Here is a 25,451-nt window from a genome sequence, read left to right as displayed (position 1 = left end):
ACTCCCTGTTCACCCACAACTGCGTGGCCATGCACGCCTCCAACTCAATCATCAAGTTTGCGGACGACACTGCAACAACGACGAGACGGCCTACAGGGAGGAGGTGAGGGCCCTCGGAGTGTGGTGTCAGGAAAAATAACCTCACACTCAACATCAACAAAACAATGGAGATGATTGTGGACTTCAGGAAACAGCAGAGGGAGCACCCCCCTATCCACATCGATGGGACAGTAGTGGAGAGGGTAGTAAGTTTTAAGTTCCTCGGCGTACACATCATGGACAACCTGAATTGGTCCACCCACACAGACAACTTTGTGAAGAAGGCGCAGCAGCGCCTCTTCAACCTCAGGAGGCTGAAGAAATTTGTCTTGTCACCAAAAGCACTCACAAACTTCTACAGATGCACAATCGAGAGCATCCTGTTGGGCTGTATCACCGCCTGGTACGGTAACTGCTCCGCCCACAACCGTAAGGCTCTCCAGAAGGTAGTGAGGTCTGCACAACGCATCACCGGGGGCAAACTACCTGCCCTCCAGGGCACCTACACCACCCGATGTCACAGGAAGGCCATAAAGATCATCAAGGACAACAACCATCCGAGCCACTGCCTGTTCACCCCGCCATCATCCAGAAGGCGAGGTCAGTACAGGTGCAACAAAGCAGGGACCGAGAGACTGAAAAACAGCTTCTATCTCAAGGCCATCAGACTGTTCAACAGCCACCACTAACATTGAGTGGCTGCTGCCAACATACTGACTGAACTCCAGCCACTTTAATAATGTAAATTGATGTAAAAAAATGTATCACTAGCCACTTTAAACAATGCCACTTAATATAATGTTTACATACCCTACATTACTCATCTCATATGTATATACTGTACTCGATACCATCTACTGCATCTTGCCTATGCCGTTCTGTACCATCACTCATTCATATATCTATATATACATATTCTTTATCCCTTTACACTTGTGTGTATAAGGTAATAGTTGTGGAATTGTTAGATTACTCGTTGGTTATTACTGCATTGTCGGAACTAGAAGCACAAGCATTTCGCTACACTCGCATTAACATCTGCTAACCATGTGTATGTGACAAATAAAATTTCATTTGATTTGAGCTGTGTTGGACTCGATCCCCTATCAAAGGACAGAGCTCAGCCAGGGGAAGTCTTGTAAGGGCTTAATTCATTTCCCCCTCATTGTTTTGGCCCTGCTTTCAATCAGGGTATTGTAGGGGCCTTCTCATAGGAATCGGCTACTGTAACTCGACTTGATGAACTTTTTGTTAATTGCTTAGTGATACGACTTCTAGTCCTGCTATTGAAGTAGGTTCCTCCTCCAAACCTCGATTTAACAGTCTAATGCTCATTGTTGAACCCATTCTTTGTTCTGGCTGAGTTGAGGGTGTTCGATAATGACACACTATGGGGACATCGTGGACTAAATCGCCTACATGTCTGACATTGCCCTCCTGTTTGTGTAGGTTCATGAGTTTGTATTTGCGTAGGGCTGTGTGTGGTCGATAATATCAATACCCATTTAACGCCATATACTCTGTTTTGTAGTTGGGAGTTTGTTTGATGATGATGATACAGTATGGGGACGTGTGTAACCTTTGCCCTCTCCCTGTCTATCTCCCTAGGCTGTGACCCAGCAGGAGCGCTGCGATGGCCAGCTGCCACAGTAGCCATGCGGACACCGCCGAAGCTCCTCCTCCTTCAGCCTCACGGCCGCCAGCCATGCCCAAGCTCCACGTCCAGGGCTCGCTGTCCCGGAAGTCCATCACCATCCACTTCTCGCCCCTGGGCGAGGAGGAGAAGGAGGAGGAGCTCTATGGGGCAGTTGTGTCCTCTCCTCTTCCCACTGCTGGACCCATAAAGGACCCCCCAGGCATTGTGACGGCCCTGGAGGCCAGCGAGGATCTGATCCTTGATGGAGCCGGGTTGGACTCTGCAGTTGTGCCTATGTTGTCCTCAACTGGTCCTCAAAGCTCCACCTCCACGTTACCCTCTGAACTGAAAAGCTCCTCTCCTTCCCCTGCCACCACCTCCAAATCCACTTCCTCCACCTCCAAATCCACTTCCTCCAAGTCTAGCGACAAACCTTTCTTCAGCCTGGTCAAGTCTCTATCCTCTGACATCATTGAGACTTCTGAAAATGTCTCCATCTCCCCCGCTGCCCCCACTTCCGTGCGCCACTGCCACCCGATGAAAACCCTGGTCAAGTCACTCTCCTCTGACAACTCCCAGGAATCCCCCCCTTCCTCCTCCTCCTCGCCCTACCGCCTCTCGGACTCCCGCCTCAACCTGCACCTCTTCAAGCAGTTCACGCAGTCCCGTGCCCCGGTAGCTGTCGTTGCCGGGGCTGACTCAAAGACCGCCCCCTCCTCGACGCTCACCTCCCCAGACAGCCGCAACTTCTTTAAGGCGTCCGTGGAGGCGAGCATCGAGGACACTAAGCGCCGTTTCTCCGAGGCCATCTACGAGCCTCTCCAGCTGTTCAATAAGATCATGGAGGACAAGACTGGAGGCATTGGCAGCAGTGCCTTTCGGTCCAAAGCGCTCTCGTCCAGTGCTTCGGAGCTCACCTGCCTGGCCTCCCTCAACAACGGCCAACCGGAGAGCAACAACAACTACAGCATCAAGGAGGAGGAAACCGGGGATGAGTGGGAGTCCGAGGGAACCGGAAACGGAGCCAGCTCTCCAAATCCCACCTCTGACACCAGAAGTCCTAAAATGTCTTCCACCTCTCTCAGCCTGGACAATTGCTCCATGTCAGCCCTGTCCAAGCTGGAGGACGAGGACTTCTGTATCCTGTCTAGTGAGGACTTTGAGGATATCGAGGGGGATTATGGAGTCACAACCGACGATACATGTAGCCAAGTCAGACTGCCGCCTAGTGGCAGTCCAGAACTATGTAGTGACGACAAGTCAGAGGGAGAAGATCTGCCACCCAGCATTCCACACTACACCCTGATCATCATCACAGCGCTGGTCTACGGGTACTTCGTGTTGCCCCTGCCCACCTACGTTGGGGGTATGCTGCTGGGAGTGGGACTAGGGTTCATGCTAGCTATCGCTGTGGTGTGGTTGGCCGGACCCAAGCCTTCTGGCAATCGCACCAGACATCCCAGACACCAGGGGAAGCTGAGGAACATGGCCCAGCTGGGCATCAAAGAGCCAAGCATCTTCAAGGTGAGCAACTCCATGATCTTCTAACCTATTGGTTCTCTAACCTCTCTTCAGGGACCCCCAGATGTTTCACAATTTAGTTGTACCCTAGAACTACCACTCCTGATTCACTAGACAAGGGCCTAATGATTAGTTGAGAAGTGGAATCAGTAGTGCTAGCTCTGGAATAGAGCAAATTCATTGGACAGGCTGGGGATCACTGAGGAGAGGTTTGAAATCACTGTAAAACCAATTAACTGAAGATGTGTGGAAATCTATGGTCACACAAATAAGCAGTGGTGCTGAACACACACCCAAAAATGAAAGATTCATAAGGCCATGTTATTATTACTTAGCTAATGGCCAGAATTCCGTTCGTTAACAATGAGAGACCTGCTGTGGTAAGGTATCACGTTGAACTTTCCCAATACTTGTGTTATCAGAGCAAAGTTGCTTTAGACGGCCATTAGATATCTAGGTTGACCTGTGATTCACCAGCCTTGATCCCGTTGGTGTTCATTGTACATATTTTTTAAGAAGAAGCCGGGGTGACCATCTTTTAGCCTGGTCTTAATTGCACCTAATTATTATTTTAGCTCCTGCTGTGCAATACTCTTTTCACAAAAGCGCCTTTAAAAGATGTCCAATGTTCTCAGATTCTTCAGAAGTCCCAGCTGGTGACTTCTTCAAAACCTGTGAACTTTGGGAATTGTGCAAGCCTTGTAGAGAATGAATTGTAAAGGGCACCACGAAGTAGGTCTAGATCAGGTCTCTTTTATTACTGACTGATCACCTACATGTAACTGCCAAACTAATGGAAACGCCACCAAAGTGTCTTAATAGGGTGTTGGGCCAGCATGAGCCGCCAGAACAGCTTCAATGCACCTTGGCATTGATTCTACACGAGTCTGGAACTCTATTGGAGGGATGCAACAGAAATTCCATAATTTGGTGTTTTATTGGTAGTGGTGGAAAATGCCATCTCGGGCGGCGCTCCAGAATCTCCCGTAAGTGTTCAATTGGGTTGTCTGCTGACTTGAGACACACGCAGACGCACACAGACACCCTATGCTCCTTTGAACCCCCTCTTTCAAAGTTACTGAGATCTCTTATAGATATTGTAGCCAAAATAATGGGCAAAGGGGGATTTTTATATGTGACACTAAGCATGACGGGACGTTCATTTCTTAATTACCTCAGGAACCTCACCTGTGTTGGCAGCACCTGCTTTAAATATACTTTATTCCTCATTTACTCAAGTTTCCTTTATTTTGGCAGTTACCTGTACAACGTTTCAGCATCCATCATGATCCGTGACTGGCTTAAAGGCATACTCTAGGATTTTAGCAATGAGGCCTTGTATCTACTTTCCCAGAGTCAGACGAACTAGTGGATACCATTTAAATGTCTTTGTGTCCAGTATGAAGAAAGTTAGCATTGGTTCGCAAAACTACCTCTTCTCGTCTCCTGACTAGTCTCGCCTCTAGACAAATATAGACGACTGTTGTGACAGCCCACATAAAGTGCCATTCAGAGAAGAAATATGCCTATTTGAGCAGTAAATGAGATCGTCCACGCTTCGACTCTTTCACCGCTTTGATGTCAGAGGGAACAAAAGAGTGAGGCTCCGAGGCAAATATACCTCATCCTCCATTGTTAGCGCTAATAGACAATAAATTACCTGAGGGAAGCCAGCTGTGCATTTAGCAGCATTAGCACTCAAATGGATCAGACAGACCATAGCCACTGTGGCTGTATATCATACTCAAAGCCTGTTAGCCTACTTTCTCTTCACTGCTATAATGCCCTCCATGGCTTGAGTGGTCACCCCGTGGCCCTCCTTCCAAATGATGTCACCTCTGGACTGTCAACAAAAGCCAGTCGGTCAGTCACAGTATAATGGAGAGGGTTCACGGTCTTGTTTGACCCCCACATATTGGAAAGCTGATGATAACATCACCAGCAGGCAGCACAGCACACAAACACATTTACTGTCAGGCTTTACTGTCCTGGGCTTGGCCTTGTCAATCAAAGGGACAGTGAATGGTGGCGTTATGGACACAAAGGGGATAGGCTTTGTTCAGGGCTATAATATGACAATTTGGTGACAAGTGTCTTCTGTCTCTCTCCCCTCATTCTCTTATTCCCTCGCATGCCCTCTCTCTCTCTCTGTCTCCTCTTTTTTCTGTCTTTATTTCTGTCATTCTCTCCCTCTCTCTCCCATCACCCTCTTCATATCTAGCTGTGGGAGCAATAGAACCAGCACATCTAGGCCTATATCAAGTTTCCTGCAGGAGACTTGTGTGTCTGTGGTGGCAAAGCTCTAGGGGCCGTCTTGATCTCTGCGAAGAGGAAGGGACGAGATGAGACTGGGGGGTTGCATCCTAAATGGCACCCTATTCTCTAACATAGTGCACTACTTCAGACTCAGCCGACGAGGAGGCAGCACTTTACTAGATGACTGCTGTCGCGATTCTACTATCCTCTTCAATCTACTGCTGTTGGATGAGGATTTTTATTAGTGGTTCAAGGCTAAACCAGTGGTGCAATATTTCTCTACACGTTGGAATTAAAGAACGTGGACAATACACTGGTGGTAAAAGTGATGATAGCCACTAGGAGCAACCAGTTTCAATCATCACTATACCTAACCCACAGTGCAGACCATCAGGGTTGAGGTCAAGTCGTGGATTATTGTGTGTTTGAATCTGTGACGGCATCATCGTTCTTTGAAGGTTAAGCATTTTAGACGTTACTGGTCCCGTCTGTGGCATAGGGCATGTCCAGGGATTTAGACCGACTTGATTTCCACCCCTTTTTAGATTTGATTAGGCCTAGTAGTTTAATGAAGCTGTCGGTAGCAGTGACAATCGAAGACACACACACAGGATGCAGTCTAAGCCTGCATGAGTAATTTAGGAGGAAAATACAGCTAGATAAATCAGCAGTTAATTTTCTACCATAAAGTTTTATAATTGACCTCAACACGAAATATGTTTGGAAGCTATTTTTCAAAAACAAATGATGACTTTTTGACCCACCCACTACATCATTTTGGTCTAACTACACACATGGGGCGCCCTAGTTCACAAATAGACTGTTATTTTTTGTTTTAATACATATTGCCTGTTTATAAATTGAAATGAGAACGCAAACAAACCCAGGAAAGGAGCTGAAAGGCTATCTCGTAAGACAGAGGCAATTAAATTATTGACTCCGGTCTATTGGGAAGACATGCATCATACTTGCGCAACAGCCTACTTATAAGCAGTAGTAGATCCTTCTGATCCATCTGTTCTTGACCATTTTTATCAACATAGGAGTTGTGATCTCAATTTTGACAAACTGATTGTGATTTAGTTTCTATTAAAAAATGTATTTTTATTTTTTAAATAATAATAATAAAAATAATTTTAAAAATGTATTTGTAATGACAATTACAACAATACTGAATGAACACTTACTTTAACTTAATATAATACATCAATAAAATCAATTTGGCCTCAAGTAGATAATGAAACATGTTAAATTTGGTTTAAATAATGCAAAAACAAAGTGTTGGAGAAGAACGTAAAAGTGCAATATGTGCCATGTAAGAAAGCTAACGTTTCAGTTCCTTGCTCAGAACATGAGAACATATGAAAGCTGGTGGTTCCTTTTTTAACATGAGTCTTCAATATTCCCAGGTAAGAAGTTTTAGGTTGTAGTTATTATAGGACTATTCTATTCTTCTGTAGCTCAGTTGGTAGAGTGCATGGCGCCTGCTTCTGTAACGCCAGGGTAGTGGGTTCGATTATATGCAACCCACGGGACCACCCATGTGTAGTTAACTAGTGATTATGATTGAATGTATGCTACACATGACTGTAAGTCTCTTTTGGATAAAAGCGTCTGCTAAATGGCATATATTAAATATATATTAAACATAAAAAATCGCGCGCGCCAAAAATACAGATTTCCGATTGTCATGAAAACTTGCATATATTAAATATATATTAAACATAAAAAATCGGCGCCCAAAAATACAGATTTCCGATTGTCATGAAAACTTGAAATCGGCCCTAATTAATCTGCCATTTCGATTAATCGGTCGACCTCTAGTTTCTATACATAGACGGAATCAGATGTTCATGCATTTAACATTAATTTGCTTTGTCAGGTGCCTAAAATCATTGTAGTGTCTTTTCGGAAGGGTTCAGCAGTACAGAATGTTCATACAGTGCATTCGGAAAGTTTTCAGACCCCTTGACTTTTTCCTCATTTTGCTACCTTACAGCCTAATTCTAAAATTGATAAAATTATCAATTTTTCTCATCAGTCTACACACAATACCCCATAATGACAAAGCAAAAAGTTTTGTGAATTTTTGTAAATGTATTAAAAATGTATAAAAACAGACTTGAAATTGAGCTCAGGTGCATCCTGTTTCCATTGATCATCCTTGAGATGTTTCTACAACTTGATGGGAGACCACCTGTGGTACATTTAAATTGATTGGACTTGATTTGGAAAGGCACACACCTGTCTATATAAGGTCCCATAGTTGACAGTGCATGTCAGAGCAAAAACCAAACTATGAGGCTGAAGGAATTGTCCTTAGAGCTCCACAACAGGATTGTGTCAAGGTACAGATCTTGGGAAGTGCACCAAAAAAAAATCTGAAGCATTGAAGGTCCCCAAGAACACACTGGCTTCAATCATTCTTAATTGGAAGAAGTTTGGAACCACCAAGACTCTTTCTAGAGCTGGCCGCCGGGGCAAACAGAGCAATTGGGGTAAAGGGGCCTTGGTCAGGGACGTGACCAAGAACCTGATGGTCACTGACAGAGCTCCAGAGTTCCTCTGTGGAGATGGGAGAACCTTCCAGAAGGACAACCATCTCTGCAGAACTCCACCAGTCAGGCCTTTATGGTAGAGGGGCCAGACGGAAGCCACTCCTCAGTAAAAGGCACATGAAAGCCCGTTTGGCATTTGCCAAAAGTCACCCAAAGGACTCTCACACCATGAGAAACAAGATTCTCTGGTCTGATGAAACCAAGATTGAACACTTTGGCCTCGAATGCCAGGCGTCATGTCTGCAGGAAACCTGGCACCATCCCGATAGTGAAGCATGGCGGGGCCAACATCATGCTGTGGGGATGTTTTTCAGTGGCAAGGACTGGGAGACTAGTCAGGATCAAGAGAAAGATGAATGGAGAAAAGTACCTTGAGAGAGCCTTGATGAAAACCTGCTCTAGAGCACTCAGAACCTCAGACTGAGGAAAAGGTTCACCTTCCAGCAGGACAATGACCCAAAGCACACAGCGAAGACAACAGAGTGGCGGCTTCGGTACAAGTTTCTGAATGTCCTTGAGTGGACTAGCCAGAGCCTGGACTTGAACCCGGTCGGATATCTCTGGAGAGACCCGAAAATAGCTGTGCATCGACACTCCCCTTCCAACCTGATAGAGCTTGAGACAATCTGCAGAGAGAATGGGAGAAACTCGCCAAATGTGTGCCAAGCTTGTAGCGGCATACCCAAGAAGACTCAAGGCTTTAATCGCTGCCAAAGGTGCTTCAACAAAGTATGAGTAAAGGGTCTGAATACTTACAGTACCAGTCAAAAGTTTGGACACCTACTCAGGCAATGGTTTTCTTTATTTTTACTATTTTCTACATTGTAGAATAATAGTGAAGACATCAAACAATGAAGTAACACAGATGGCATCATGTCATAACCAACAAAGTGTTAAACAAATCAAAAATATTTTAGATTCTTCAAAGTAGCCAACCTTTGCCTTGATGACAGCTTTGCACACTCTTGGCATACTCTCAACTAGCTTCGTGAGGAAAGCTTTTCCAACTGTTTTAGGAGTTCCCACATCTGCTGAGCACTTGTTGGCTGCTTTTCCTTCACTCTGCGGTCCAACTCATCCCAAACCATCTCAATTGTGTTGAGGTTGGGTGATTATGGTGGCAAGTCACCTGACGCAGCAGTCAATCACTCTCCTTCTTGGTCATACAGCCCTTATACAGCCAGGAGGTGTGTTTTGGGTCATTGTCCTGTTGAAAAACAAATGACAGTCCCACTAAGAGTAAAAACCAGATGGGATGGTGTATCGCTGCAGAATGCTGTGGTAGCCATGCTGGTTAAGTGAACCTTTTTTTAAAATTCTAAATAAACCACAGAGTGTGTCACAAGCAAAGCACCATCATACCTCCTCTATGCTTCATGGTGGGAACCACACATGCAGAGATCATCTGTTCACCTACTCTGCGTCTCACAAAGACACGGCGATTGGAACCAAAAATCTCAAATTTGGACACATCGGACCAAAGCACAGATTTCCACCGGTCTAATGTCTATTAATCATGTTTCTTGGCCCAAGCAAGTCATCTTATTATTGGTGTCCTTTAGTAGTGGTTTCTTTGCAGCAATTCTACCATGAAGGCCTGATTCATGCAGTCTCCTCTGAACAGTTGATGTTGATGTGTCTGTTACTTGAACTCTGTGAAGAATTAATTTGGGCTGCAATTTGAGGTACATTTAATTGCCGATTTCTGAGGCTGGTAACTCTAACGAACTTGTCCTCTGCAGCGCAAATAACTGCCGAGATAACGCTGGGTCTTCCTTTCCTGTGGCGGCCATCATGAGAGCCACTTTCGTAATAGCGATTGATGATTTTTAAGGCTGCACTTGAAGAAAGTTGAAAAGTTCTTGAAATGTTTCGGATTGACTGACCATGTCTTAACTTGTTATGGCTGCAATCCTGATATCGGGATAAGTGTCATCAACAACTGCTGAATAGCATAGCTCTACATACAATAAACATTACTATAAATATTTATATTCATGAAATCACAAGTGCAATATAGGAAAACACAATTTAGCCTTTTGTTAATCCACCTGTCGTGTCAGATTTTGAAATTATGCTTTTCAGCGAAAGCAATCCAAGCGTTTAAGTTATCGATCGCACGATAAAACATTAAGTACACTTAGCATCAGGTAGCTCGGTCACGAAAATCAGAAAAGCAATCAAATGAATCGTTTACCTTTGATCTTCGGATGTTTTCACTCACAAGACTCCCAGTTACACAACAAATGTTCCGTTTGTTTTTGTTCCATACAGATTATTTTTATATCCAAAATACCTCCGTTTGTTTGGAGCGTTATGTTCAGAAATCCACAGGAAAGAGCGGTCATGACAACGCATACGAAAATTACAAATAGTTTCCATTATGTCCACAGAAACATGTCAAACGTTTTTTATAGTCAATCCTCAGGTTGTTTTTAAAACATATAATCGATAATATATCAAGCGCAAATGTCTTTCACAATAAGAGAGGGGAAAACCATGGCTGTCCAAATTCTGTTGCGCAAGCAAAACTCATGTGACCACGACGCGATGTACGTTCTGGCTCATTTTTCAAAATAAAAGCCTGAAACTATGTCTGAAGACTGACACTTTGAGGAAGCGATAGGAAAAGGAATCGGGTTCATATCCCTTTAAATTGAGCAAAGGGATTCTATGGAACATGGAGTTTTCAAAATAGAAGCCACTTCCTGCTTTGATTTTCCTCAGGGTTTTGCCTGCAATATCAGTTCTGTTATACTCACAGACAATATTTTGCCAGTTTTGGAAACTTTAGTGTTTTCTATCCAATACTAATTATAATATGCATATATTAGCAACTGAGACTGAGGAGCTGGCCGTTTACAATGGGCACCTTTTCATCCAAGCTACTCATACTGCCCCTGCAGCCATATAAAGTTTAAGTTATGATGGACTGTCTATTCTCTTTGCTTATTTGACCTGTTCTTTTACCAAGTAGGTTCTGTATACCACCCCTGCCCTTGTCACAACACAACTGCTTGACTCAAATGCATTAAGAAGGATAGAAATTCCACAAATGAACTTTTAACAAGGCACACCTATTCATTGAAATGCATTCCAGGTGACTCCTTCTGTGGCTCAGTTGGTAGAGCATGGCGCTTGTAACGCCAGGGTAGTGGGTTCGATTCCCGGGACCACCCATACGTAGAATGTATGCACACATGACTGTAAGTCGCTTTGGATAAAAGCGTCTGCTAAATGGCATATATTATTATTATTATTACTACGTCATAAAGCTGTTTGAGAGGATGCCAGGTGTGTGCAAAGCTGTCATCAAGGCAAAGGGTGGCTACTTTGAAGAATCTCAAATATGACATTTTTTGATTTAACACTTTTTTTTGGGTTACTACGTGATTCCATATGTATGTTCATGTCTTCACTATTATACTAAAATGTAGAACAGTAAAAATAAAGAAAAACCCTTGAATGAGTAGGTGTGTCAACTTTTTGACTTGTACTGTATCTTAATGTGATATTTCAGTTTTTAAGTTTTTATACTTTTAGTAACATTTCTAAAAACCTATTTTTGCTTTGTCATTATGGGGTATCTTGTGTAGATAAATGAGGGTAAAAACGATTTAATCAATTTTAGAATAAGGCTGTAACCTAACCAAATTTTTCCAAAAAGTCAAGTCGTCTTAATACTTAACGAATGCACTGTATAGTCTACTGTACAAATAATTTTATTGCGCCATACAAAGTAGATGTGTTAATTGATTGATTGGTTTAATGTGTCATTGGTTGATTGTTCCACTGGTTTGTCGGTTGATTGACCTGACTGATTTCTCTATCTCCCCCTGCAGGGCTGGATGAACGAGATAGTGAACTACGACCCGGAGACATATCACGCCACTCTGACCCACTCTGTGTATGTGAGACTGGAGGGCTCCATCCTGCGCCTGTCCACACCCAACCGCAACATCGCCCGGCGGGCCACCCATAACGAACCCAAGCCCGACGTCACCTATATCAGCCAGAAGATCTACGACCTCACTGACAGCAAGGTGGGTGCATTTAAAAAAATATCAAAAAGAGAATAAGGCAAAGGAGGTCAAAAGGGAACATTGTTTCCATATGCGAATATGTGTCTTTACCTGTTGCAAACCATGTGAAGGGATTTTTTTTTATTTAACTAGGATATTCAGTTAAGAACTAATTCTTATTTACAATGATGGCCTACTGGGGAACATTGGGTTAACTGTCTTATTCGCGGGCAGAACGACAGATTTTTACCTTGTCAGCTTGTCAGCTGATCCAGCAACCTTTCAGTGACTGGCCCACCGCTCTAACCGCCCCAGGGGACAGCGTGAGTAATAGGGAACCAATCACTTGTCTCAATGTCTGTGCGTCAGTCAACCCCTCCTTGGGGCCTTGGGGGATATTGTTCTCTCCCCTCGACCCCTTTTTAGCGAGGTGGAGACGAAGTAACAGCAAATGCTCTTAGTACTGAACAAAACAACAAGATCTTTGCATTTGGGGCCAAGGTCTGGCACAGGATGTGTGGGGTTGGTGTCCGGAACCATTGTACGTCATCTCTGATGTTGCGCTTATATAGTATATAACCCAGAGGCTCAATCCACTCAGTGGACTCTCACTCTATTCACTTTGTGGGTGGTGAGACCAGATCCCTTTATCGATACGTTTTTAACTTCTCTTGGGTAGGGGGCAGCATTGGGAATTTTGGATAAAAAGCGTGCCCAAATTACACTGCCTGCTACTCAGCCATAAAAATATAAGAAATAAAAAAGTAATATGCATATAATTAGTAGATTTGGATAGAAAACACTCTGAAGTTTCTAAAACGGTTTGAATGATGTCTGTGAGTTATAACAGAACTCATATGGCAGGCAAAAACCTGAGAAATAAATCCAACCAGGAAGTGGGAAATCTGAGGTTTGTAGTTTTTCAACTCTTGCCCTATCGAATACAGTGTCTATGGGGTCATCTTGCACTTCCTAAGGCATCCACTAGATGTCAACAGTCTTTAGAACCTTGTTTGATGCTTCTACTGTGAAGTGGGGCTGATTGAGAGGGGAATGAGTCAGAGGTCTGCCAGCAGCCACGAGCGCTCACGTGATAGTTAGCTTGCGTTTCATTGCTTTTCTACAGACAAAGGAATTCTCCGGTTGGAACATTATTGAAGATTTATGTTAAAAACATCCTGAAGATTGATTCTATACATCATTTGACATGTTTTTACGGACTGTAACGGAACTTTTGGACTTTTCGTCTGCTCCTAGTGAACGCGCTTCGTGAGTTTGTATTTGTTTACCAAACGCGCTAACAAAAGAAGCTATTTGGACATAAATGATGGACATTATTGAACAAAACAAACATTTATTGTGGAACTGGGATTCTGTGTGCATTCTGATGAAGATCATCAAAGGTAAGTGAATATTTATAATGCCATTTCTGACTTCTGTTGACTCCAACATGACGGATATCTGTCTGGCTTGATTTGTCGTCTGAGCGCTGTACTCGGTTATTGCATGGTTTGCTTTTTCCGTAAAGTTTTTTTGAAATCTGACACAGCGGTTGCATTAAGGAGAAGTGCATCTAAAATTCCATGCATAACACTTGTATTTTTTAGCAATGTATATTATGAGTATTTCTGTAAATTGATGTGGCTCTGCAAAATCACCGGATGTTTTGGAACTACTGAACATAATGTAAACAAAATGTAACATAATGTAACGCCAATGTAAACCAATGTAAACTCAGATTTTTGGATATAAATATGAACTTTACCGAACAAAACATAAGTATTGTGTAACATGAAGTCCTATGCGTGTCATCTGATGAAGATCATCAAAGGTTAGTGATTGATTTGATCTATATTTCTGCTTTTTGTGACTCCTCTCTTTGGCTGAAAAAATGGCTGTGTTTTTCTGTGACTTGGCTCTGACCTAACATAATCGTTTGGTTTGCTTTCGTCGTAAAGGCTTTGTGAAATCGGACAATGTGGCTGGATTTACAACAAGTGTATCTTTAAAATGGTGTAAAATACATGTATGTTTGAGGAATTTTAATTATGGGATTTCTGTTTTGAATTTGGCGCCCTGCAGTTTCACTGGCTGTTGACAGGTGGGACGCTACCAAGGTTTTAATAATGTTAATATACTGATTGGTGATTGATCTTGTTTCTCCGCATTGTTAACTTAAAATATCCACTACAGCTCAACTTAATTTTATGTTCCCATTAGACCCACACAGACACACTCAACTCAATCAAACATTCTATTCCCTCTCTAGATCTATCTGGTGCCCCAGAGTCTGGCCAGGAAGCGTGTGTGGAACAAGAAGTACCCTATCCGCATCGAGCTGGCCAAGCAGGACGACTTCATGTCCAAGGCAGAGGGCGACCACAGCGAAACCACACACGAGAGAACCACGGCCACAGGAGAGGCGACCGTGGGGACGGAGGAGGCCAAAAGGTCCGGTGGTCCTGAACTGACCCTGTACCTGTTTGGTCGGACGGGGAGGGAGAAGGAGGAGTGGCACCGGAGGATCCTGTTGGCCTCCAAGCCCCCCAAGACAGGGATGAAGAGAGTCACTGGTCTGCAGGGGAGTAAGACTGGTGAGTGGATGGATCCAGGTGCCACACACTCACTCACGGACCAACACACACACTAACACACACATTCTTCCGTACTAGTTATTTACAGGAAGTTATCGCTTGACTCAACATGTCTGGCGCTAGCATGCTTGCACAAATATAGTGTGACAATGTGAAAGCGACTGAGGGAAGTGAAAGACTGCATTTGTATTTCATAATGCATTGATCCAGCTGCATCGTACTAATATCTTGTTGATCTTTGACCCCTGTGGCAGCCTTGAGCTCCCACAGCCGCAGCAGCAGCCGGAGCAGTCTGGACGAGGTGCTAGCGTCTCAGCCAAGGACCAGGGACTCAACAGCAGGCATAGCAGCCAAGTCCCTACTGGACTACAGTGTCTACATGGCCACCCTGGTGCCCCCCGAGACTGCCACTGCCACGCCCATCGCTGCCACTAGTCCCGTAGTCCAGAGTCCACAGAGTAGCCCTGGGTCGGGCAGCAAGGTATACCTTCAACCCCCTCTCATTTCTCACAACTGTGTACTATACTCTGTTATACATCATTTCTGTAAATACATCTAATTACAGTACACAGTTGTGCTTAAGTTAGTATTTATCTCACTTCTTGTGTACCCGCCTACCAGTTGCAGAGCAGCAGCAGCTTTGACCCTGTCATTTTGCTGGGGGAGGAGGAGCCTGTTGCCTGGGTGAACTCTGCGATTGGCCGGGTGGCATGGGACTTCCTGGGCGAGCCCTACTGGGCTGATGTGGTCTCCAAGAAGATCCAGATGAAACTCAGCAAGATCCGGGTGGGTGGCCTTTGACCTCTCTTCTCTCACCTATGACCCTGTTGTGACAAAGGGCTCGTGTGTTTAAAAGAGCATTCTTACACTGTTGTATCTGTACTGTATTCTGTTACCACTGAGCTGCATATGTTCAACAGAGCAGATCAAAGGACACACAAAAAAGGGATGAAGAAGATGAGGTTTATTTGGCTCAGAAGGATAGGAAGAGGGGTAGAGAGAGAGGAGCCATGCATTCCTAAATATAGAGGAAACACAAATAAAAAGAGACTAGGGGACTCATGCCTCTCAGTGGATCCTTACGACTGCAGGAACGGACACACACACACACACACTCTCTAAATGTCAGCCACTTCCGCTGTGCAGCCCCGCCACAGGACTCCACACTGGGCTCAGAGAGAGAACCTCATTTTTCTCTGTCTCTGTCTCTCTGTGTCTCTCTCTGTGTGTGTTTTGTATCCTGGTCCTTCGATTATCCCCCCATGTTTCATCTTTGGGGTTGTTACTAGCCCCACGATAGCCCTTCGTCTGGTCCTATTCCCAATGCCGTGTGGTGATGTTGGCTGTTAGTCTTGTTGTCTCAGCTAGCCGACGTGAGGGAGTCGATAGGGGCCTTTGTGGCAGATGAGAATGACTGGGAGATGTAGAATGAGTGGCTTGTTACCATCAACCTCTAACTTGCACTTACTATACACCTGCAGCTGCAGATCCTTTGTGTGTGCGTCAACTACTTGACTGTTTCTTTCTCCCCCAGCTCCCCTACTTCATGAACGAGCTGACCCTGACAGAGCTGGACATGGGCGTGGCCACTCCCAGAATCCTTGGCGCCTCCAAACCCTCAGTTGACCATCAAGGTAAGAACCCTGGAAGTGTGCTACTGTATTATCCATCAACCAAATCCTGACCAGTGAAGAAACTGCAATTCACTGTATTTTTACACACACTCAAACACACATACTGTGCAACTAACACACACACACACACTCACTCGCTCAGCCAGGCTCCCACTGTGCAATGTGCTATTAGCAGGGTTGAATTCAACTTCACACCGCCCCATCGTTGCAATTGATCCCCTCCGCTGCGTGGTGCCATCGTGGCAGAGGCATCATGTCGAGCTGTGCTGTGTAATCTGTTTAGTAGAATCACTCTTTCCTTACGAGAAGGCATGAACCGTAGATTCAGTCTAGCACGGCTCTCTATAAGCATAAGGGCAGTATTGTGAGCGTGGGTGTTTTTTATGTCTGTGTCTAATATGTTGACAATTTGGTTGGAGTCATATCAGTACAGGAATTCCAAGTTTTTTTTATCTGCGGTGTGGTCTCATGTGATGAGTTAAAGTGCTACACAGGTCCAGGATACACAGTCTCACACACGCACTCTCTCGCAGGTGCGACACACACACACACACACGTATGGCGCACTGTTGATTTACATCCTCTGATTACTCGCACACGTCACGCTACTGTTTAACACATGTACATTTTCTCTCTTTTCACACACACTCTCCACACTCGGCTCTGTCCTAGTACGGAAGTGTCGGTGTGTCTTGTGACTACTCCCCACCCCTCCATTTCTCTGCCTTTGTAATATTAGGGCCCTGTGTTGAGTTCACCGGCTCTGTCATAAACCCTGGACCAGGGGACAACACCACCACTGACCGACACGATGTAATGCTAGCTGACAGCGTGAACAACAACCAAGAGACCACAGTGACAGCAGATATAGCAATGCTAACAATGCTAAGTGCCAACAATAACACCACTGACCGAAACGATGTCATGCTAGCTAACAACAACCAAGAGACCACAGTGACAGCAGATATAGCAATGCTAACAATGCTAAGTGCCAACAATAACACCACTGACCGAAACGATGTCATGCTAGCTAACAACAACCAAGAGACCACAGTAACGGCAGAGATAACAACGCTAACAATGCTAAGTACCAACAATAACACCACTGACCGAAACGATGTCATGCTAGCTAACAACAACTAAGAGACCACAGTAACGGCAGAGATAACAACGCAAACAACAACCGTGACAACGGTGAGGGCCACAACGCTAACAACAACCGTGACAACGGTGGGGGCCACAACGCTAACAACTGCAGCAACAAGAACAAAAGACGAGTGTCTTTTTACATAGCCACTTAGCCAGTCATGCTAACAGCAATGATCACAACGACATAGGCTAGTCATTCATTCAGCATTAGAAAAAGCTATGATGGCGTAGGAGGATACATTTTTGGAAATGGTTAGGGCTGCGTGCACACATGCACGCACGCAAACACACACACACAAATTAGACCATCATATGATCGATAAGTCATGGGAATAGATGATTAATTGAACAAGACGCCAGACTGGTCCATGTCTGTGATGACTTAACGCTTCCATTCTGTATTTTCAGACGATCTAAGAATAAGAATTCTAGCATTGCGTTCATCAACAGAAGGAGAATGTGCAATCCCAGTAGGGGCAATAGCTCAACTCAATACCACAAGTTGACAACATTATCAATGAATATATCTAACAAGAAGAATTAGATCATTATGTTCCACAGGAGTCAACCCAATCCTGATAGGTGTTTACTCACTCAGTATCACTCATTGACAACATTATCGATGAATAACGTGCTATGTTAGTGACGCTATTGTTTAGCGTGTTTTGCTCGTGTGATGGAATGTGTGTTGTGGGCAAATGCCTTGCTAAGTACAACGTAATCAAGTCCTGAGCTGTTGAGTGGGTCACATGGTTATCTGTTAGACCTGAGTAAATAAAGGCTGAGGTACACTAGAGGGGTCATAGACTTGGCTGTTAGTTGCACAACCGGCTTCTCAGTACAGACACGCTGCAGTTTGTATAGCACAGTTGCGCGGAGGTTTGGACAATACATAATATTAATATTACTGGAGGTAAATGCCTTCACTTTGGTAGAGTGACTGTCAGTTGGTTGCTTTCTAGCAGAAGCAAGTGTGTCTCTCGTAACATCTAACCATCCAGCACCTTCCATATTTGCACAGTAGTTAATCATTATTGGGTGCATACACATCACATGTCATTTCTGGGTACGTACACCCTTACGCCCCACAGTATAGATTTTCCTGCATCTTATTAGTGTGTAAATATTAGGAGAGATGGCGTCATATGATATGTAGATCAGATACTTTACATTGTAGTAATGGCTAAAGATGACTGGCCCACTGAATGCCCCCACTCCATTGGGGCATGGCCCTCCTATTGCCTCTAAATGACTAGGGCCCAGTCTTGAATCTGCTTCTCCCATGGGCTTGAGTTACAGACAGGAAGAGATAAACACTAGTGAAATAATGTGTGTTTCTGTGTCTGGCATTTGGGTTTTGTCGCTTCTCTCTTTCTACCCGTCTTTCCACAGTACCCATCTTTAATTCTCCCAGTTTCTCTGTTCCCTCTCTCTGTTCCTCTCATTCTGTTTCTTCCTCTTTTTGCCGAACACTCTCTGTCTAGGTCTCTCGTTGTCTCCCTGCTGTTCCTCTGTGAGTCACTGCCACCATTGTTTTGTCATTTCTTTCGCCCCGCGCTCCGATGTGACTTAATGACGGAGGAAATGGATTCCACCACAGGCTGAGAGGGGAACAGATTCTGTTGGATCAGAGTTGGAGGAATGCACTTCCACTACACTCAGAAGGACTGGGTTATGTTCATTAGTCACCAAACAGTAAAGCATTGAGTGAAATCTGGAGGGGCTACTTGTACTTTTCCAATAAGAATTGAGCACGACCCATTTCTTTTCTGGGTTGTTAATTGTGTTTTTTTTTTGTGAGTTGTTATGGGTTTAAGGAGTACGGTAGTCAGCTTTCTGTGAAGATATCGTTTTTTTAACTGATGTTATGCAAATGTAATGTTTTGCAATGTAAGATGATGTCAATAATATTGCGGTTCGATCCAACTCGGTTACAGAGTCACACGATCTCGCAACCAAATGTTACTTAGTAATGATCATATGCTGCAACTTGGTTAACCGTTTCAAAATAGGCCCCCAAGTAAGTAGGGATTAGGTCGATATAAAACTCACTAACAGTAGAATTTGCTGTCGAATATAGCTGGAAAACATGATTTTCTATCAACAAATAACCTTTAATTCGTTACATTTTAGTCTCTCAAACCTGTTTTTATTTTGGCAACCCCGCTGCAGTGCCAATCCCGCACCCCCCCAGCCTGACCACTGAATACCACTGTTCTAGACTGAGGCTAACACACAGCTGAACTGGCAATGTGCAGGTTAACCGACAAATAATTGCTAGAATTCACCAACATTTGAATAATTTGCATTGGAACACGTGTATGCAACTATAATGTTTCTTAGGGAAAAGATTCCTCTAGCTTACATTCTAAAGAAACATTTACATAATCCAGGGAGTTCGAGAGGCCCAGTTTGTAGTGTGCAGCCTGCCTGACCTCCAGGCAGCGCCAGGTCTCTGCCTTCTACCCTTACTGGAACTGCTGGGCAACCACGATCAATAAAACTCACTGGCAGTGGAATAGAGGCTGGGCCTAAGGACTAACATTTGTCTCTCTCTCTCTGTGTGTGCACGTATACGTGCACTCGCTTGTATGCTTTTGTGTCAGAGTGTGTACTTTCCCGCGTGCTTTCACGTTGGTATCCTTCCTTCCTCTGAGCCTGTATGCATGGGAGTGCTCCACTCGTCACCAGGCCAGCTCACCCCAATTAAGCCAGAGTTGGCCTTTCGACGCTGCTCTCGCAGCTAGCGATTTGGGGCTCCTCTCCCCACGCCATCAGCCCTGCCTTCCCTAACACTGTCGGACATAGCCTTATTATCACCAGGGCTCGCTAGAGCCACACACAGGGTTAGGCAAGGGCCACAAGTCCCCGGGCTCTCTCTCTCTCTCTCGCTCTCTCTCTCTCTCTCGCTCTCTCGCTCTCCATGGGGATGTGGACAGGGCTGGGGGTGTGGTTGTGTACGTTTGCTTGCCTCTGGTGTCACAGGGCTGCCTTGTGGTCACTTAGCACAGCTGGCGTTTAGTCTTGGAGAGGACGATGTTGAGAAAGAAGCACTAGCTTCTCCAACCCTTCCCCCTGGGAGTGTTCACCCCGTAGGCGAATGGTGTCACGAGTTGGTTGTCCTGCATAGTTCCTCGTTTTCTCAACCTGCTATGTTTCTGTGAAAGCAACATGAACAGTGAGGCTAAAGGTCGGCCCGGCACATTGATGGCTTGCTGGTTTTATGGGCTTTCAAGTCTCTTTATGATTTTATGGGCTCGCTACTCTCTTTATGATTTTCCTCTCACTCAAGCATTGTCCTAGATAAATTAATTTTGGATGAAAGCACACACAGAAAATTGGCCTACAATAAGAATTGAAAATGAATATAATACTCACTGCTAATTACATTTGTACTGAAACTTTGTCTGTCTAGCTATCAAGTTTCTTCTAAGTGTAAGTAGGCCTAACATCTGTCATTTCAAAGCCATGTAGTGCCATGCAGGACACCTTCAGTGGTCTTTCTGTACACAGTGTTCAAAGACCTTCCATGATAAAGTAGACCATGTGATATAGCCATATATATAGCCATGAATAAACAATGGTACCAACACATCCTTCGAGAGCAACTTCTCCCAACCATCCAGGAACAGTTTGGTGACGAACAATGCCTTTTCCAGCATGATGGAGCACCTTGCCATAAGGCAAAAGTGATAACTAAGTGGCTCGGGGAACAAAACATCAATATTTTGGGTCCATGGCCAGGAAACTCCCCAGACCTTAATCCCATTGAGAACTTGTGGTCAATCCTCAGGAGGCGGGTGGACAAACAAAACTCACAAATTCTGACAATCTCCAAGCATTCCCCCCCAATAAAGGTACGTTACAGCCTTATTCTAAAATGGATTAAATTATTTTTTCCCCTCATCAATCTACACACTACCCCATAATGACAAAGCAAAAACTGTTTTTTTTTAAGTGTGTGTGTGTCTACACTACCTTTCAAAAGTTTAACTTCACTCAGCTAATCCAAGTTTATGGTTTTAAAAGGCTAATTGATCATTAGAAACCCCTTTTGCAATTATGTTATCACAGCTGAAAACTGTTGTTCTGATTTAAAGAAGCAATAAAACTGACCACCTTTAGACCAGTTGAGTATCTGGAGCACCAGCATTTGTGGGTTCGATTACAGGCTCAAAATGGCCAGAAACAACAAACTTTATTCTGGAACTCGTCAAGTCTATTCTTGTTCTGAGAAATGAAGGCTATTCCATGCGAGAAATTGCCAAGAAACTGAAGATCTCGTACAACGCTGTGTACTACTCCCTTCACAAAACTGTGCAATCTGTCTCTAACCAGACTAGAAAGAGGAGTGGGTGGCCCAGTGTACAACTGAGCAAGAGGACAAGTACATTAGTGTCTAGTATTGAGAAACACGCCTCAAGTCCTCAACTTGTATCCCGGAGTCGTTTCTATACTGTTGACGTTGAGACTGGTGTTTTGTGGGTACTATTTAATGAAGCCGCCAGTTGAGGATTTGTGTAACTGTGATATTTCATTTTTTCATTTTTATAAATAAATAAAAACAAGAGATCACGTTTACATAAGTATTCAGACCCTTTACTCAGTACTTTATTGAAGTACCTTTTGCAGCGATTACAGCCTCATGTGTTCTTGGGTATTTCTCCCATTCTATGCAGATCCTCTCAAGCTTTGTCAGGTTGGATGGGGAGCATCGCTGCACAGCTATTTTCAGGTCTCTCCAGAGATGTTCGATCGGCTTCAAGTCCGGGCTCTGGCTGGGCCACTTAAGGACATTCCCAACACTTGTCCCGAAGCCACTCCTGCATTGTCTTGGCTGTGTGCTTAGGGTCGTTGTCCTGTTAGGTGAACCTTTGCCCCAGTCTGAGGTCCTGAGTGCTCTGGAGCAGGTTTTCACCAAGGATCTCTCTGTACTTTGCTCTGTTCATCTTTCCCTTGATCCTGACTAGTTTCCCAGTCCCTGCCGATGAAAAACATCCCCACAGCATGATGCTGCCCCCACCATGCTTCACCATAGGGATGGTATTGGCCAGGTAATGAACGGTGCCTGGCTTCCTCCAGCCTTGAGGCTTGGCATTCAGGCCAAAGAGTTTAATCTTGTTTTTATCAGACCAGAGAATCTCGTTTCTCATTATCTGATAGTCCTTTAGTTGCCTTTTTAGCAAACTCCAGGCAGACTGTCATGTGCCTTTTGTTACTGTGGCTTCTGTCTTTTAGAAGGTGAACCTTTGACCTAGTCTGATGTCCTACCCTAACCAGAAACTGTGGATGGATGGTAGCATTCGCGCGAAACTGGAAGTGCGAACCACTGCATTTAACCATGGCAAGGTGACTGGTAATATGGCAGAATATAAAGTGTAGTTATTCAATCCGCAAGGCAATCAAACAAGCTAAATATCAAATACCAATTCAACGGCTCAGACATTAGACGAATGTGGCAGGGACTACAGACAATCACGGACTACAAAAGAAAAACCAACCACGTCGCAGAGACTGACGTCTTGCTTCCGATCAGGCTAAACACATTATTTGCACGTTTTGAGGATAAGTGTCACCGACGCGGCCCGCTTTCTGTGGGCTCTCCTTCTCAGTGTCCGACCTGAGTAAAACATTTTAAACGTGTTAACCCTCGCAAGGCTACAGGCCCAGACAGTATCCCCAGCCGCGTCCTCAGAGCATGCGCAGACCAGCTGGCTGGTGTGTTTTACGGGCATATTCAATCTCCCTATCCCAGTCTGCTGTCCCCACATGCTTCAAGATGGCCACCATTGTTCCTGGACCCAATAAAGCAAAGGTAACTGAGCTAAATCACTATCGCCCCATAGCACTCACTCCTGTCATTATGAAGTGCTTTGAGAGACTAGTCAAGGATCATATCACCTCCATTTTACCTGCCACCCTAGACCAACTTAAATTTGCTTACCACCCCAATAGTTCCACAGACGATGCAATCGCCATCACTCTGCACACTGCCCTAACCCATCTGGACAAGAGGAATACCTATGCAAGAATGCTGTTTATTGACGAGCTCAGCATTCAACACCATAGTACCCTCCAAGCTCATCATTAAGCTCGAGGCCCCGAGTCTGAACCCTGCCCTATATAAATAGTCCTGGACTTCCTGACGGGCCACCCCCAGGTGGTGAAGGTAGGAAACATCACCTCCACTCCACTGATCCTCAACACTGGGGCCCCACAAGGGTGCGTGCTCAGTGTGTTCTCAGCCCCCTCCTGTACTCCCTGTTCACCCATGGCTGCGTGGCTAAGCACGCATCCAACTCAAGTTTGCAAACGACACACAACAGTAGTATGCTTGATTACCAACGATGATGAGACAGCCTACAGGTAGGAGGAGGTGAGGGCTCTATGAGTGTGGTGCCTGGAAAACAACCTCTCACTTAACGTAAAAAAACAAAGGAGATGATCATGGACTTCAGGAACAGCAGAGCGTGCACCCCCCCAAAAAAAAAAAACAATCTACATCGACGGGACTGCAGTGGTGAAGGTGGATAGAAATGGACCACCCATACAGACAGTGTGGTGAGGGCACAAGCATTTCTCTACACCCGCAATAACATCTGCTAGTCATGTGTGGTCCAGAGCTCTCTGGAGCAGGTTTTTCATCAAGGATCTCTCTGTACTTTGCTCTGTTCATCTATCCCTCTATCGCTTGCTAGGGCAAAGTTTCACCTATCCCTTACATCTCAAGGATAATCAATGGAAACAGGATGCGCCTGAGCTCAATTTCCAGTCTCATAGCAAAGGGTCTGAATTCTTATGTAAATAAAGTATTTCTGTTTTCACTTTGTCTTTATGGGTTATTGATTGTAGGTTGATGAAAGAAATGTCATTTTAATCCATTTTTAGCATAAGGCTGTAATGTAACAAAATGTGGTTAAAGTGAAGGAGTCTGAATACTTTCCGAATTAACTGTATGTGTCTGTTTTGTCTATTGATTGACTGATTAAGACCGATAGAATTCCCATCATTCCTGCTGTAGGAGAGGTACAAGTGATGTGTTAGTGGGAAGTCTTACTGTGTTGCCAAGAGAAAGTGTGTGTTCTCTCTCTCTCTTGCTCTCTCTCACACACACACAAGCCTGCATCATCTATCAACCCATGATTGCCCCCTAGTGGTGTAAAGTAACTCTCCCAAAGTACAGTTCTGTGTGTGTTACCGTATATGTGCTAGTGTGTATTCACATGCTGTGTAATATTGTGTGTGATGGGCCCCCTGTCGGAGAACCCAGGCCTGCCCCATGTGAGGGCGGCTTTGGGCCGGGGCATTGATAGGAGATTTCTCTAACCCAGATTAGCAGGGCTGGGGCTTTCAGAAGAGAACCATGTTTATACAGCGAGCAGCATCCCGCTGACATCAAACGAGCCCTATGAGGGGTATCGCACGGTGTCCAACTGTTTCCCCTCTGTTCAAAGGGTCCTGTGATCTCTCCCTCTTTCTCTCTTTCTCTCTTTTTGTATCCCTCACTTCGGTTCTCTTCCACTGTCAGGCAATGAGAGAAAGATGGAGGGAGATTTGAGAGAGGGATGATCGTGGGGGTCCGAGATGCTTGTGGGAGGGGAAGAGGCAGGGGAGCGAGGAAGACTGGGCGAGGGAGAGAAGGAGGCAGAGGTGAATGGCAGACTGAAGGCTAGTGTCCTGGAGCATTTGCCACAGACTGAGAACCTTTAGCCAGATCTACTCAACTTTTAGGCTCTGCAGATCTGGAAAGTTCATCACTTACTGTAGTTTCCAATTACTTTACCTGAAGCACTGCTTTTCAGCACTGATATTTTTCATACTACAGTCAATGGTGGTAGGTTACTGATCAAAGTTGGTTGAAGTAGTTTGGTTTTGTCAAAATGATCATCTGATGTGCGTTCTTCCACTCCGTTGTGATTCTTCTCAACACACACTGAGATGTGCAATTGCGACCACACACACGGACACACAAACTTGTCGTCCCCCGCCCCACACATACTCACAATGACCTACGTCTGTCTGTCTGTCTGTCTCTCTCCCCC

General features: G+C 44.7%; 1 protein-coding gene across 2 annotated transcripts in view; it reads left to right on the top strand.

Moving 5' to 3' along the window:
- Positions 1–25,451, top strand: part of LOC118364975 (testis-expressed protein 2-like) — a 65,376-nt gene that overhangs the window by 28,569 nt on the left and 11,356 nt on the right. Inside the window, exons 3-9 of one of the 2 annotated variants that reach the window (XM_035746832.2) lie at positions 1,648–3,199; positions 11,853–12,053; positions 14,302–14,626; positions 14,881–15,107; positions 15,248–15,412; positions 16,161–16,260; positions 18,894–20,089. In XM_035746832.2, the coding sequence (XP_035602725.1) occupies positions 1,673–3,199; positions 11,853–12,053; positions 14,302–14,626; positions 14,881–15,107; positions 15,248–15,412; positions 16,161–16,260; positions 18,894–18,982 (2,634 nt within the window). In that variant the 5' untranslated portion in view covers positions 1,648–1,672 and the 3' untranslated portion in view covers positions 18,983–20,089. Of the gene's footprint in view, positions 1–1,647; positions 3,200–11,852; positions 12,054–14,301; positions 14,627–14,880; positions 15,108–15,247; positions 15,413–16,160; positions 16,261–18,893; positions 20,090–25,451 lie in introns of those variants that run through there. The other variant, XM_035746830.2, reaches the window with a different exon arrangement.

The sequence above is a fragment of the Oncorhynchus keta genome, chromosome 32 (genome assembly GCF_023373465.1).
Source record: "Oncorhynchus keta strain PuntledgeMale-10-30-2019 chromosome 32, Oket_V2, whole genome shotgun sequence".
NCBI classification, from domain to species: domain Eukaryota; kingdom Metazoa; phylum Chordata; class Actinopteri; order Salmoniformes; family Salmonidae; genus Oncorhynchus; species Oncorhynchus keta.
Note: the sequence above shows the minus strand (reverse complement) of the source record. Positions and strands in the feature narration are given on the sequence as shown.